We start from the raw sequence: 14771 nt of genomic DNA on the forward strand, positions 1-14771 counted from the left end.
ATTGGAAGGAACAGTATGGCAGATAAAGAAAATTCCTTTATTTGTAGATTTATATAAGCATAATATGAAGTTAGTAATCCTACTGCAGTTGCTTAAGTTAGTATCTAGGAATATCTGTAAGGAAGAACAAATAACTTAATCTAAACTCATATCTTCCTCTTCATCTTTCTTGTCCTTAGAGTCTCCTTCCTTTTGGTCTGACTTGACACTGTTCTGCATGGCTTTGGCAAAGGCTTCTACATCTAGAAGTTAAACACACGAGTTACTGCATTTCCTGGGCTGGAGCTCATTGTCCACACAAGGTTAAGGCTTCATTACGTAGAAAGCAAACATTTGCTATAGTATGAATTAGCAGGGAGGAAAATTTTGAATAGTAACACACATCCAGATCTCTCCTACACAGCATTTTATGCACTTTAATTGTGCGTGGGCATCCTAAGACCAGAATTCCTTCATTAATAGGAGGGATGCTAAAAACTCATTAGGGAAAAGGGATTGCCTTTTCCCTAATGGGAAAAGAGCTGGCCTTGACTGTGTTCACTAATTTCAGATTAATCATTAAAGGCTCCCACAAGAAAGGCATCCCTGAACAAGGTGACTGTGACACCTCCAGAGTCTTTTGCACCTCTAGCAAGAAAACAAAGGCAACACATCTCTACAGAACCCCAAATTCTCTCACTGCACATAACACCTCACTCTGTCTGCTGGAACACCTGTCCCACCCACCTTTTCCTTGTAAACATCAGTGCAAGAGTCACCTTGCAGACTCACAACTCTCAGAGAGGGAGAGTTAGAGAGAAGCTGATTCTTACACCCCACATTCAGTGGTCGTGTGCAGCGCCAACACCCCCAACAACCCCCTCTTCTCCTGCTCCCACCAGCGCCAGCACTCACCGCCTTTATTTGCTGCATCTACTGCCTCTGCAGGTAGCCCAAACTGGCTCATGAGTGGGCCCAGCTGTCCTGAAGCTAAGGCAGCACTGAACATGCTCAAAGCCTGTGAAGGATTGGAGTCAACAGCATCAAAATAAAGTTTGCATCAGATTCCTGCAGCAGTAACCCCAGGAGGAGAGCAGTCCTGTCAGGGCAGGGCTTAGGAACAGATATGCAATAAAATAATCACCAATTACACGTCCTTCACTTCCTTTTACATGGAAGTTGCTACAGTTTAATCTAAACCAGTCATTTAAGTTCCTGAAATTTTGCAAATGGACAAATTCAAATCAATTAGTGTAAATTACTAGTTCAGATTCATCTGTAAGACACCAACTTTTATCACACACAGAGTCCTGCAATTAAGGACTGATGTTTCAAGGGATGTAGTAACCATGAGCATCTCCTCCCTTCAGTCACTTGAAATTACCTTTAATGAGCCATTTGGTGAAAGGGAATAATGAATTTACTACTACTCCTGTCATTTGCCAGAGCACATTTATAGTCAAGAAAAAGGTAAAGCCCAACTCCAAAAGAAAAAGTAAAAACCATTCCCATCTGCCCTTGAGTGACTGCAGGAAGAACTAATGCTCCGTTAAACCATGTCCCTCCTCTCCACTTCTACTGAGCAACTTCCCACTCTGAACAGTGCCAGGAACCTGGAAAAGCAGGGCAAGGTGAATCAGGACGATGGGAAAGGGGGCAGAAGTGCACTTCCCCCCAGAGCCAGCATCTACCTGCTGGAACTGAGGAGACGTCAGGGTGTTCTGGATCTCTTCCGCAGTCTGTGGCAGGGATTCCCCTGAGGGAAGGTAAGGCATCAATCGCTCCTGAACTTCAGCGTTGGCCAGGATGGGAGCCATGATCTCAGGAGTCAGAACAGCTGCCAGGTCCACTAGGAGAAAACAAAATGTTAGCCATTAGACTACGCCCAAAACCCCAAGTTTTTGTTATGTAAATCAAATGACCTAGTTAGGGTCTGAGTATTAAAATTATTATCACACTGCCACCATCTTTTCTTCCTCTCAGTTTTGGAGTGAGAATAAGCCTCCTGAAGCAGTCAAAAACAGTATTGAAATTAAAAAAAAAAAACACACCAAAAAACAGGAACAAAAAAATTAAGAGACCTTTCAAACCAATGTGGAACAGGACAGGACAGTAAACAGCTCCAAAGGACTCCTGGATCCAGCAGCTGCCTGGTCAGAGCACTGTTACCTTGCTGTCCTCCTGCTCCAGATGGCACATTCATAGTAGCTAAAATGTTCTGAAGGTCACTCAATTGAATGGGCTGGGTTGGGCTTGTGGCTGAGCTGGTTCCATTACCCGAACTGGGAACGGGGCTGGGACTGGTCACCGAGGCAGCCGCAGGAACGGACGGGGCCGGCGTTACACGGGTGGAAGAAGTCGTGGAAGATGGAGTCACTGCAGCCGACTGGCTGCGAGAGCTGGGCAAGACAATTAGGGTAAATTAATTCCCTGCAAAAACCTGTATTCTGAAAAGCGTCTTTTGAAACCCTTACAGTAGGAAAAACTCCTACCTCATTTTAGAGAGGTAATAAGCAGCCTTGATTCCCACCCTATTCCCCATTCAATAAGCCATGATTCCTCCCACAGCAGTGGCAAGTTCCCATTGCAGGAGCCCTGCAGGCCCAGGGCAGACAAGGCCTCCTACCTTGATGATGAACTGCTGGTTGGAGGTCCCCCACTCCCAAGCAGACTGGCCAGCCCAGGTCCCGTCAGTGCACCCAGCCCACCTTCCGTGAACATAAAAGAACAACAGGTTTAGACATTTATTTCTTCAGGGTTTCTGCACCTCTCTTCTCTGGAGAGGCTGCTCTTGTAACTGAAAGGTTTTATTTGCTAAAATAGAGGAGGGGGTGAAAGAGCCCAACCCACCCTCCCATCTCCTTCTGCAAATTAACAGGATCTTCTTTTCTGATCTTGAATCCCCATTAGAGAGCTGAACATCTCAGAAATGACTCAATTTCTAGGTGTACACAAGGATGAAGTTACTCCAGTTTGTGCCATATGTACATCATTGTAACACAGCCCTCTCCTCTTATCTGCTATACCAAAAATCCAACTTTTCTACAAACTTTAAAACCAAGGCCCTTGGCAGAAGATCCCAGAGGCATCTTTGAGTCACCACCACTCCTCTTTCCTCACAGACCAGGGGTTTGCCGCTTCAAACCTAACGCAGAGATGCAGCAACAGAATCAGCCAAGCTCTTCAACACTTCACAGGCAAAGGAAGGACAGCTCCACACACCAAGTGCTCTCAGGAGAGCAGCCAGCAGGAAACCAACACCCTTATGCCAAGAAACCAGAATCAGCCTCCTCCATCACACTTCCCAACTACCAAGGACTTATGGCAGGGTCAAGAACCTCAGCTGGGAAAATGCCTGGCTGCTGGCCCTCCTGAAGTTGTCAGGGACTCAACCATTTCCCTACAACTCCTTTGAGCCACATCAGCCAACACTCAATTTCCCATCAGCAGTTCCTTGCACACCTGATTATACACACAAAGCACCTGCATTTCTCACCCACCTTTAAGAGCACCTGGGAACAGAGGACAGAACAACAGCATTCAGTGAGCAAACCCGTGGCCAACTGCAGCTACAGACCCTGCGGGTCAGAGTGAGCCCCTGCCAGTCCCTCCTTGTACAGGAACAATCCCATGGAACCAGCACTTCCTGTCACTTATCCCAGAGCTTCTCCAGCAGTAGGCACGGCAGGTGAAGCTCACCACACACTGCTCTGCTCCATTTCATGGTCAAAGTGACCCAGGAGCGAGAGAGCTCCTTTGGAGCTCTGCAGAGCCCCAAGAGATGCAAACCAGCTGTAACGAAGATGACATTCCCAGGGGAAAGGATCCCCAGGGATTCACCACAACCACTGTTTGCAGCAGCAAGCAGATGGTTCTCTTTCTGTTACATGTCAATCTGGCTTATGGCTGGATGTAAAGGCAAGGAAAGAAGAATTGCTGAGGAAAAGTGTTGAAAAAAGGAGGACAGCCTCAGGATTATGTGAAGCTTCAAGAGGAAGATCTTTTCCAAACACATCCTAAAAGGCCAGATTTTTCCAACACTAACATGAGATTTGCATCTGAACATCCCACCAATATGAGACTTGCATCTGAAGCTAAAAAGACACCAGCCAGATCCACAGAAATGGACTTCTGAGCTTAAGCACAGAACCTTTGTCTGCTGTGTTCCTTTGCCTATTTACAGTCGAGGGTCTGACCTGCCAGAAAATGCTCCTGGAGCATGGATAGCATTGAGAACAGACCACAGCAGGGACTCCACCACAGCCCTCAGCCCCTTCAGAAACCACCGATTCCAGCTCTCCCCAGAGCTGCTCAGGAGACAAAGCCCTGCCCTGAGCCTTGCCCCTCTGAATGGGGAGTGCCATGGGGTGGGACCACTCTGACCTTCCTCTTGAACTCTTTCTACTTTGCACACAAATATTCACTGAATCAGAAACAGCACAAGCAATTCCACAGCTTGGTAAACAGCACATTCACCAGGAGCAAATCACTGGTTTTCAGTCCCTGCTCCAGTGAATATTTAGGAAGAAGAAGTGAAGTAGAAAAAAACAAGGGAAAAAAAAGCAAGAAGATTCAGTGCAGCAAGGAGCAGAACCACAGTTCCTTGCAGATCAGGCCCTGAGATGAGTGCTGTGTAGAATCTGGTACCCTTTTTCTGTCCCTGAGCTCATCTCTGAGGCAGGGCCTTGCCTTCTCACATGAAAGAAGCGCTATTGAGATCAATAGCACTGCTTGAAAACATTGTCAGGTAAGATTTAACCTGGCAGGAGAAAATACCATTTTGGCATAAAGATATTAAAGCATTTTACCAAGTCCTCCTAAGCCCGTTGGTCCGATCAGCTGCATGAGCTGGTTATGGCTCATGTTTCCAAGAAGGCTTTGCAAGCCACCCTCACCTAAAAACAAAAACATTCTGAAACACAACATATTCACATGGTTTTTTCACAGCACTCCGGCTCAAACAGCAGGAGATTAATTGGCATCACATTCTGTATGGAAAAACAGTTTCAAGTGTTTACTGATTCATGATCTTCATAAAAGATAAATGTAACTTGGTTTCATAAAGAGGTAAGACTCCAGAGAATCTACTGGAAACAAAGAGATTTCTCCTGGCAGTCTTAACTTTCAGCCTACACCTATTTAACAGCACAGTTTATTCTGCTAAAAGCACATTTACGCTTCTGGTATTAACATTGTCCCCAACTCACCCTCCACAGCCATCAGGGATTTCTTCCTAGGGAACTCTAGGGGCTTAGTCTAAACATAAATTAAAAACAAAAAAAAGTCTCTGATATGAAGGAGCAGAGGATGGACTGTACCTCCTAGTGCTGAGAGCTCGTGGCCTCCGCTGGCATTCCCACCCAATGCCCCTGGCATGGGGGGGTTGTTGAGATACTCGTTCACCTTACGGCAGTGCTCCTCATCCTTGTCTGTCTTCGGCTCCTGCAAGAGAATTGCTCTTGGTATGAGTAATACTGGGGGGATTTTGATCCAAGACCTTTGTCATTGGCTTCCCACAAACCTGCATCCAGAAGAAGAGTCGTTTTGATCCTGCCTTGAACTTCAATACATACACACGGCCTGTGGTGCACTGTGGGACTCTCTTGAACTCACAGTCATCAGGAAAAATAATCAAATCCTGGAAAGTGTGCCAGGAGAAAAAAAAGTTTGAGAAAATACATCAGTATTCCTTCTCACCTCCTAAATCCCTCTGCCCTCCTCCACAAACTTTCTTCCATCTGCTCCTCAGAGCACAGAGCACGTGGAAGTGCAGGTCTGTCAGTGGCATTCTCACCCTAATTTGTCCTGAAGGAGCTCTTTCCACAGTGCCAGCAGATCAGAACACGACATAACACCTCAGCACTGAAACACCAGCTCATACTCACATCCTCCACATTGCCCGAAGTCCTGTCCTTCCAGCAGAAGTGAATGAGGGAATCATCGGTTTGCTGGATGTAAACGAGGCCTTTTCTCTTGTCTGGAGTTACAGTGCTGCCTTTCAGGGACATCTTCCCTGCCCGAAATTCCACTAGGTATTTGCTCGAGGAGCCACGAGAGCCTGGCACCAGGCTTGGAAATAACGCACCCGAAGACATCCTGGAAAGAGAGAGAGCAGCAGGTGTGATGAGAAACCTTCCCATAGCCTCTATTCCCAGTATCAAATTTCAACATTTACCAGGTGGCTTCACAAAAGCAATCTGTCCCGCTGCCTGCAGAATTCCAGGGCGAGTCAACTGAGCTAAAGCAGAATCCTGGATGGGGACAGGAGGCTCTACAGCCCCCCACTAATAAAGGACAGCCTGTGTGCTGAGGCACTTGAAAATGAAGCCACCGTTCCCCGGCGCTTCCTTCTTCAGCTCGAGCCATGGTTCAAAGCAGGAAGCCCTGCTGTATCTTCAGACTGCGGCTGCAGCACCCCGCAGAGCCCCAGAGGCTGCCCCGTGCTCCACTGACCCTCACGCTGACCCCCCGCCCCCCCCCGCACTGACCGACCCGCGGGCCTGGCGGCGATACCGGGCCCGGCCGGCCCTGCGCGGCTGTTCCGGGATCGCGCTGCGCTCACGGCCCGGCCGGCCCCGGCCCCGCCGCTGGGCCAACAGTCGGAGCCGAGCCGGGACGGCGTGGGGGGGTCGCGGCCTGGCCCGGGCACCCCCCGCCCGCCCAGAGGCCGCGATCTTCTGCCGGGCCACCCGAGACCGTCGTGCCGCCTTTCCCGCGGATTCCCCCGGCAGGAGACCCCCAGCCCGGCCGCCTTTGGGCGCGCGGTCCCGGGGGTGCCGCGGCGGGTCCCGAGCGGTACCTTCAGCCTCCTCCTCCTCCGCCGCCGCCGCCTCAGCTCTTCCTGCCCCGCGCGCCGGAACCCCGCCCCGCGGGGGGCGCGCGCCGCCGCGGCTCCGCGCTATTGGCTGGCGCGGCTGTCAATCAAAAGGGGCGGGGCGAGGCGCCCCTGCTGTGTCACGGAACATGGCGGCGCTCCCCTCACCCTCCCGGGCCCTCATGACCCCCTCGCTCCCATCCCATCCCTCAGCCGAGCACGGCCCAGGGCCAGCGCGTCTCCAACATCACCTTTATTAGCGTCACAGGCAGGGAATGGTTACAAAAAATAAATCCTTCCACGAATGGCCAAAGCCCGGATTGCCTCACAGTGTTTCAGTATTGTTTCCCTGACCCAAATCGCAGTGTTTGCAAAGGGCCTACACAGGTGTGATCCCAACAGCAGTGCTGGGTGAAGAGTCTCTGGTTTGCTTTTTAATAGGTGTTTTGAGCAAAAAAAAATACTGGGAAGTTGTTTTAAATTATTAAACGAGAATAAATAGTTCTCATTAGGTCTCTTCTAGGATAGATGGTTTCTGTCCTTGTTAATCCCGGTGCCAAGAATTCTATAAATGCTGGATGTGTGAAAATCTGCTCCCCATTTACAGCAGGATGTCACCTCGAAGATACAAATGCTGTACAGCAACTACCATTTTAACTTTCCCATTGGTAACATTTTTTACCAGAAGTCCACTCTCTCCCCAGCTCCAGCTCTCCCTGGCCTCTCCATCATCACACCGAGGTCAGTGCTGGGAGCGCTCCCGAGGCTCTTCCCGCTGCCAATTCCCGGGTTCGGATCCAGCAGCACCGGCACCGCACGGCCCTCGCTGCGCTGCACCCATCACACCACGGAGTGCAGGGCCAAGGTGCTGAGGAACAGAGCCCACCACGGCTGGACACCTCCCATTTAAATCATCTTTGTCCAGTGACCATCGCAATGAAATCGAGGTACAGCCCCAGAGCTGGCTGAGCAAAGCCAGAGTCCTCCTGGCCCCCCACCAGCTGCTCTGTACGGATCTCACAAAAATCTCTGCCACCATCCAGAGGCCCAAAGGGTATTTATTTATTAAGTATTTATTATAATTTCTTTCTAGCTGGTTTCTCTATGTAGCTGTATTAACATATACTAACACAGTTATCTTATATACAGTGTTTAATCAAGTTATAAAAGTGACATTCTTTCAAAAGGTGCAAAGTTATTAATGTTTTGACACGTAAACTAGTGAGGCGAGATCTGCATCGAAAATAAAAACTTTTGGACTTTGAGAGCATTAGGAATGCCAGGGCTGGCCAAGCAGAGCCGTGTCGGCAGCACAGGGAAAGGTTCAGCAATGCTGGAAGTGTTACCAATGAACAACAATAAATTAAAATGGGTTTGGAACTAATCTGAAATTTTACTGAAAACTTCAGACTAAAGGAACGGGAGACAGGGGTGAAGATATAACTAAAGTGTTCTTACAATGGAAATGTTCCCAGTTTCTTTTTATATCCCATGAAGATTCTATACTGAAGTTTGGATTAAACACATTGGTACAATTGTTTCATGCTTTCACATAATCACAAGGCTTTAGGTCTTTGAATTTAAATCCTGGCTTAGACAAAAGGGATGCTAACCTGTACACCTCCTCTCAGAAACAGAACATCTGTACAGTTTTTTTCCATTCAGGCAATTTCTATTTATATGCATTGTTTTAAAAACATCACTCCAGCATCGAACATACTATGTAGTTGAAGTAAATTTTAAACTCCCACTGGTCTAATATGTGATTCATTTCAATCCTCACCTAAGAAAAAATTTCCTATGGCACGTACAACAAGTCTGGAAAGGAGTTAACAGTGCCTGATGCTGTCGTTAAAGCTCAAGTTTTTATCAAAACTATTCTTATGCTGTTCCACACGGATCAGCAGTGTCTTTTCACAAGTGTCTGTGCCTGTACTAGGAGCAAACACAACCCTACTGTGCCACTAAGTCCAGCTCAAGTTCTGAGGACTTCCATCAACACAAATTACAAATTTTGGCAACAGAATCAAGTTGCCATGAACAAGATTCAGATTGTGCCCTTCCTTACTGCCTTGAAGTTTTACAGCTTCTCTTATTTTTCCAATGAAGACAACTAAATTTCCCCCAAATGTAATCCAATTGTTGTACACATGATTTGCTGGAAGAATTTCTCTATGAACACGTTAATTTGCTTTTGCTTTTTAATCCTCTGACTGAAACACTTCAAAAATCTGCTTTCTGGATGAAATCACAGATGTTCTGGACACAAATCAGACCAGTTCTTTCTTAAACTCTTCATGTTGCTGGCACTTAACACCAACAATTTCTAAATTACTGTAAACTTCACAGCAGCACAGCCACTCTCCATTTTCACTGGTTACTCTGTTAAAAACTTTCATAAAAGAAGCAGCAACATTAACACTAGTTTTAATTACTGGACCTAATTTTTCAAGGCTCTCTCCACATCCTGGCCCCTGAAGTATACTATTTGAAAGAAAATTAATGCATCACTTCAGTAATTGATTATTTCCAGTATTATATGGCTTTGATGGATATGGAACAAAAAAAAAAAACCCAAAAAATCCCATTTTTTGACATCACGTGCTCACAGGAAACTTGTAATAGGTATAACTCTGCCAAAGCTTTAAATTGATTCTGCTTTTTCACAACATACAAAACAGACGTGACCTAATAATGAGAAACATGCAAACCAAAACTTCCCCCAAACATGAACCTGCGTGGATACACACACGGAAGTGCTTCCAAAGGAAAGTTTAGTCTAGAAGCATACACAGTGCCAAAGCTGCCAAAGGTAGTGCAGAAGTTTTAAGCCTCCAAGTGGTAGCAAGCAATATATTGTACATTGGAACCACCTCGACATTCCTGCTATTGCTTCCAAAGCCTCTCCTATGTAAGAACAGCATTTGACCTCAGGAATAGCACATTTTGGGTGTGCCCTTCCCTTCTCCTAACGTATGCTCTATGGGATTTATCACAGGTATACAGTTTAATGCTCACAGTGTCCCAAAGTTGTGAAGACTCTGTAACAGACAACTACAGTGCGAGAGGCTCGGGCTGGGTTTTGTGTCCCAAGTCTCTCAGTTATGGAATTGTTGAGAGTGGGGCCAGGAGCTCCCGTCCCCAGAGAGTGCTACATACAGTATGGAGAGTGTGACAGGACTGGGTTTGATCCTGTTGGTACCACGTTGGCTTTTCATCCCTGCTCCGAGTGCCAAAAACTTCAGCTTCTTCTCTATTGTACTAAGTATCAAGGATATTATCTCTATTTTATTTAAGTTACGTAGTTTTCAAGGCTGTTATGTGCTCTACAGATACAGCATATCCTCCTGCCAGAGAAACTAGGGGAGGAAATGGAGAACCAAAGGTCCCTCTGAAAATTAGTGAAAACTTGATGATTTCAGGTGCAGCTTTACGGAATGAGCACAACAGTATTTAAATATTTGGCAATCCAACGTTAGTGAGAATTAAATCATTGATTGTTGACTGATAGAATTTCTGTTAAAATTTACTTTGAAAAGCTGGGGTTTGCTATCAACAAAACCAGAGTAACTGGCTTGGAATGAAATCTAGTAACTAGATGTCCGGATGAGATGAGTAATTGCTTCTGGAATTTCAGTATATGTCTGGACAGTCTGAGAAATTTCTATCAAAATAGCCACCTGAGTACAGCCAATCTGGAGTCCCAGTGTATGGGTTAGTGCCTTGATGAAACCATCTGTAAAACAAAAAAAGGAGAGAAACAATAAAAGAAAAAAAGCAAACAGAACGAATACTTAATAACAGGGAATAAAAACCCAGTGTTGCTTCTTTCACAAAACATTCTAAAAATACACTGGTATTTCTTATGAAACAAAAAATTCTTAGGAAATATTCTGAACATGAAAATCATTGAACTTCCTACACAATTATCATCACTTTGTAAAGTACCTTTTATTTTAGCTTAAAGTCAGGGAGTATGAAATGGATTTTTAAATTGCTGTCCTATTCCAAGTAAAAATAACATTGACACTCTAGATTATATATATTAATTTTTACTTTAAAAGAATGCCAAATCTGTTACACAATCATTTTTGGAAACTTCTCCCAAGGGGAAACAGTTTCTGTTCTATGGAGCTGTGCCCTGCACAGAACATCAACAGCTGCTGACTTTTAAACCACATTAACCAAAACCAATTTTATAGTCTCTGGAAGAGATTTTTCAAGGCATTAACTGGAATTAATCTGTAGCTACTCCTCCAGGCTTTGGGAAAAGAATGCTTTCTCCTCTGAATTTCAGAAAATCATGGAGCATCCCAAAGTTGTTGCCTTTGAAGGAAGCAACTGCAGCAAGTGGCCATGAGCACACACTTGACTGCACAGCACTGGCAGCTGTGAAAAGCACCTTGTGGGAGCAGCAGCCAAATCACACATCACTCCCTGATGCACTCTGTGACTCAGAATTCACTTGAATACGCAGTCAAAAAAGCAATTTCTGAAGTATCCAATCCAAGAAATCCAAAGAGTGTGAAAATAAAAGGTCTTAGAGGGCCACAATGTCCTGCTCAGCTACCAAAAGCTTGACAGGATTGGTTAAAGGAGAGATGACACTTCACATTTTAACATTCATTCTAACAAAAACATGACCTCTGTAGGTTAAAAAAAAAAAAAATCCAGCATTACCACAGTAATTAATTATGACAGGTTTCAGCGTTTATTGTTAGATATTTTTTCCAGGACAGACTTATCAGTGATTTTGGCTTCCAGCTACATATTTAATTGTTGACCCAGCAGTGCTTTAAGTGACACTACAAATTGTGCTGTCATGGAAGCAATCAGACACGTGCTGTCCTAAATAAAAACCATTCAAGCAGTGTACCCAGCTATTCCAAGCTTAAACAAATTCCTCCTTCCTTGCCCCTTACCGTGTGTGCCACTCCACCTCGTCTTTCGCGCGCTCCTTGCGAGCAGCTCTTTGTTTCTCTTCTAGTCTCTCCTTCTCTTTGCTTGCCACATCTAGCCAATGTTTCAAGAGAAATTGGTAATTTAGCAAAAAAGAAACAAACATGCAGAAAACACAGGAAAGACCAGAGAAATGAAATAGAATTCATTTAAGTAAGAGAAAGCTGTACACAGTCTTTAGCAACAAAAAGCTAAAATTTATTTCAGAGAAGTTGCTGCTACAAACAGAGAGTTGAAACTGAAATGTTGGTGTTTTATCTCTCAGAAACACTGCACTGAGACAGCAGGGAAGAACTCTGATTAGGTGTAACAGAGAGAGTGATTTTTTTCACTATTTGGCCGTGTGTTTCCTCTGACAAACACCAGAGCAGCAGAGCACGTCTGCTCACCACGTGTCTCTCCAGACAAACTCCAGAGCAAGTGGAGCACGTCTGCAGCTCCTCCCAAGCTAACAAACACACAAACACATCACAACACAGGATAGCAGCCCTGGGATCCACCTGGGATGCATCTGCTCTACCAGGTTCTTCTGGGAGAAAACAGACATTATACACTGTTCAAAAGCATGTTCGGTGCACAGGATAAAAAAGAGTTAAGGCTGCTGTGGGAATGAGAAACTGAAAGCTGTTTTCTGCATTGACCTCCCTGCAGCCAGCCCTCCCAAAACTTACTTGTGTGCAAGTATTTCTGGAGCAAGCACATACCCATGTTCCCGTTCTCCATGTTCCTGATATCCGGACGTAGCCGGCAGTCCGTGGGAGCCAGTATTGCCTCCATGCCCTTCTCCAGCTCATTGAGGCTCACAGCAAAACTGGTGAAATTGTACATCTGAAGAGCAAATTGAAGAGAACCCACAAGTTATTCCAACAAAGCAGTGCTGAGTCCCTTACAATGAATGGATACAACAAAACTTACAAGAGAAATTGCTGAGTCAAATCCCTACTGGCTGCCCTGAAGGCAAGGTTATCATACAACACCAGCTGGATGTTTTGTTGGAGGGGAGGAACAAGAAAAGGCAGATGGGGATAGAAATCACAGCTTTCATTTTCTAAGCAGTCTTTGCTTATGAGGATTAAGACAGATTTCCTATGATATTGATATTTAACATCATGATTTTTAGAAAAAAGCAAAACAAAACCACCCACACCTAGAAGACCAAAAAGTCTTGTTGAAACTATGGAAATTAATATCCTGCTGCCCAGTTACTGCACCCTGTGGCAGCTTGTCCTAGAACAGCAGGGCCAGCAGAAGGGAATGCGTATCCATATTTCAGCCACTCTCAGTGCAAAGATCTCCCAGACAGGTTAACCTAAGTCCCCAGATTCCCAGGTGCACTCAGAGCATGCATTCCCTGTGCCAGCTCAGGCACAGCAGGGCTGCTTTCAGCACAGGACCGAAGCACAGCTTGCTGGAGTATAATTTCAGTGCAGCAAGAACTGCCAGAGCCTGGTCCTATGCCAAGGAGTGACACTACAACAAGGTTCCCTGGACCATTACTCATGTTCCCCTGGATAATTCACCAGCAAGAGCAAAGCATGGGCAGATTGAAACAGTTACCTGTGATGAGTTTGGTGGCCTACAGTTTATTCTCCAAAGCAATTTACTGCCTGGTATGAACTGCACTGTGTCTTGAATCTCTGGCATATCATCAGCCTCATCATTTTCAGATTTAATATCTTCTTCACTCTGAAACAGAGATAACATTTGGCAGAGGAACAAAGAAACATTGGATGGTTTCATCTCAGATTCTGCAGTGACTGGTGAAGAATCTGTTCACATTTGAGATACCGAACACCTGTTCTGCCTGTACTTCTGCCTCACCCCTTCTGTTTGCTTTTCCTCACTCTGTATACAGTCCCTCTTATTTTTATCATGTCTTGCTCCTGATATCCCTGAATAGTTTCCCAACACTTAAATAAAACTTGAATATCTGTTTAAAAAAAATCAGTAACAGCAATAATAGTAAGTGAATGTCTTTCAGAAGTGCTTTCTCCAGCTTCCTTTGTATCCTATGCCATAGCTTAATTTCACTTCACATGACCATTATTTCTAGAGGTGCAAATGAGCCAAGCCTGAAATTTAAGCCAGTTCCCAAGTTAGCTCTTAAGTCATAAATAGGGCACACCTGTTTTTTGGATATTGCTTCACCATTTGCAAAACATTCGGATGTGTGGTTAAAAAAAGACAGGCCCTCGTTTCAGTCTGATCCTGACTCCAATCACAATTATCACTGCCAGTTTTCTCACTGTGCAGACTGTGTCCTTAAGTTTATGAATACAGTGACTTTCCTTCAAAGTTCCTTTGTTACCACTGCACTGCTGTGCTGCACATGTAAAACTCCAATGGTTCAGGAGGCTGCTCTCAGAATCTGAGACAATCTGCTGCAGGACACAGACAGCAGCATTGTGGAATTTCATAGGATTTCACCATGAGAACCCATTTAAAACCACAACAACCAGAAGGGAAGTTTAGGCAATAATATCCTGGAGTGACAGTAACAGTTTTCTTCACTCCCACCCCCTTTCTATTTTCTTTCTGCCCTCTTTGATATGGCTCATTTGTTTCAATCAAAAATACCCTACTAAGTTAAACAGAGCCTGTTTTATACACTAGAAAACAGCTCCATATGGTTAAGAGTCTAATTTCAATCATTTGGTTTGAGTATTCATTATTTTAAAAGACAGTTCTAGGCTACTTTCCATGTCAACATCTGGTTTACTGTTAGTTCCCCATCTAAAAATAGTCTCAACAGGAAGGAAGGAAGGAAAGAAAGAGTTGATTTTCTTAAGATGAACAGAACCTTATTATTTTTTTAAAAAGAGTCAAAATATAAGCCTGTACCATGATGGAATCCAGAGTCAAAAGCAAGGCCTGTTGTTACTCTAGATTCTTCTGATGTGAATACTTTTAAAGTTTGAGCCTCTTAACATCAAGAATAATTAGCTTCTGTTTAACTTTTCATTTTCAGTGAGTAACTGTTGATATAAGGAAACCCAAAGTTCTCTGCTGCACCATCCAA

At 44.9% G+C, this 14771-nt stretch overlaps 2 protein-coding genes across 6 annotated transcripts in view; both read right to left on the bottom strand.

Annotated features, from left to right (window-relative positions):
* Positions 1-18: 18 nt before the first annotated feature.
* ADRM1 (ADRM1 26S proteasome ubiquitin receptor) lies at positions 19-6873 on the bottom strand. 3 transcript variants are annotated; one of them, XM_053993339.1, is made up of 10 exons: positions 6779-6873; positions 5865-6075; positions 5501-5617; positions 5298-5421; positions 4788-4874; positions 2606-2687; positions 2149-2378; positions 1671-1828; positions 895-997; positions 19-242 (listed from the first exon to the last, which is right to left on the bottom strand). In XM_053993339.1, exons 2-10 carry the CDS (start codon positions 6072-6074, stop codon positions 136-138), a joined length of 1218 nt encoding a protein of 405 aa, XP_053849314.1. In that variant the 5' UTR covers position 6075; positions 6779-6873; the 3' UTR covers positions 19-135. The 3 variants fall into 3 exon arrangements, with proteins under 3 accessions (XP_053849314.1, XP_053849313.1, XP_053849312.1); XM_053993338.1 differs by lacking the exon at positions 6779-6873 and adding an exon at positions 6155-6352 and having other exon boundaries at positions 2257-2378; XM_053993337.1 differs by lacking the exon at positions 6779-6873 and adding an exon at positions 6155-6352.
* A 958-nt stretch (positions 6874-7831) lies between these two features.
* The window catches only part of OSBPL2 (oxysterol binding protein like 2), a 33883-nt gene continuing 26943 nt past the window's right edge, over positions 7832-14771 (bottom strand). For all 3 annotated transcript variants that reach the window (XM_053993335.1, XM_053993334.1, XM_053993336.1), the window contains 4 exons: positions 13310-13438; positions 12457-12580; positions 11716-11806; positions 7832-10529 (listed from right to left, as the gene is read on the bottom strand). In XM_053993335.1, coding sequence (XP_053849310.1) covers positions 10427-10529; positions 11716-11806; positions 12457-12580; positions 13310-13438 — 447 coding nt within the window. In that variant the 3' untranslated portion in view covers positions 7832-10426. The remainder of the gene's footprint in view (positions 10530-11715; positions 11807-12456; positions 12581-13309; positions 13439-14771) is intronic.

This window comes from Vidua macroura, chromosome 17, assembly GCF_024509145.1.
Source record: "Vidua macroura isolate BioBank_ID:100142 chromosome 17, ASM2450914v1, whole genome shotgun sequence".
In the NCBI taxonomy this organism is placed as follows: Eukaryota; Metazoa; Chordata; class Aves; order Passeriformes; family Viduidae; genus Vidua; species Vidua macroura.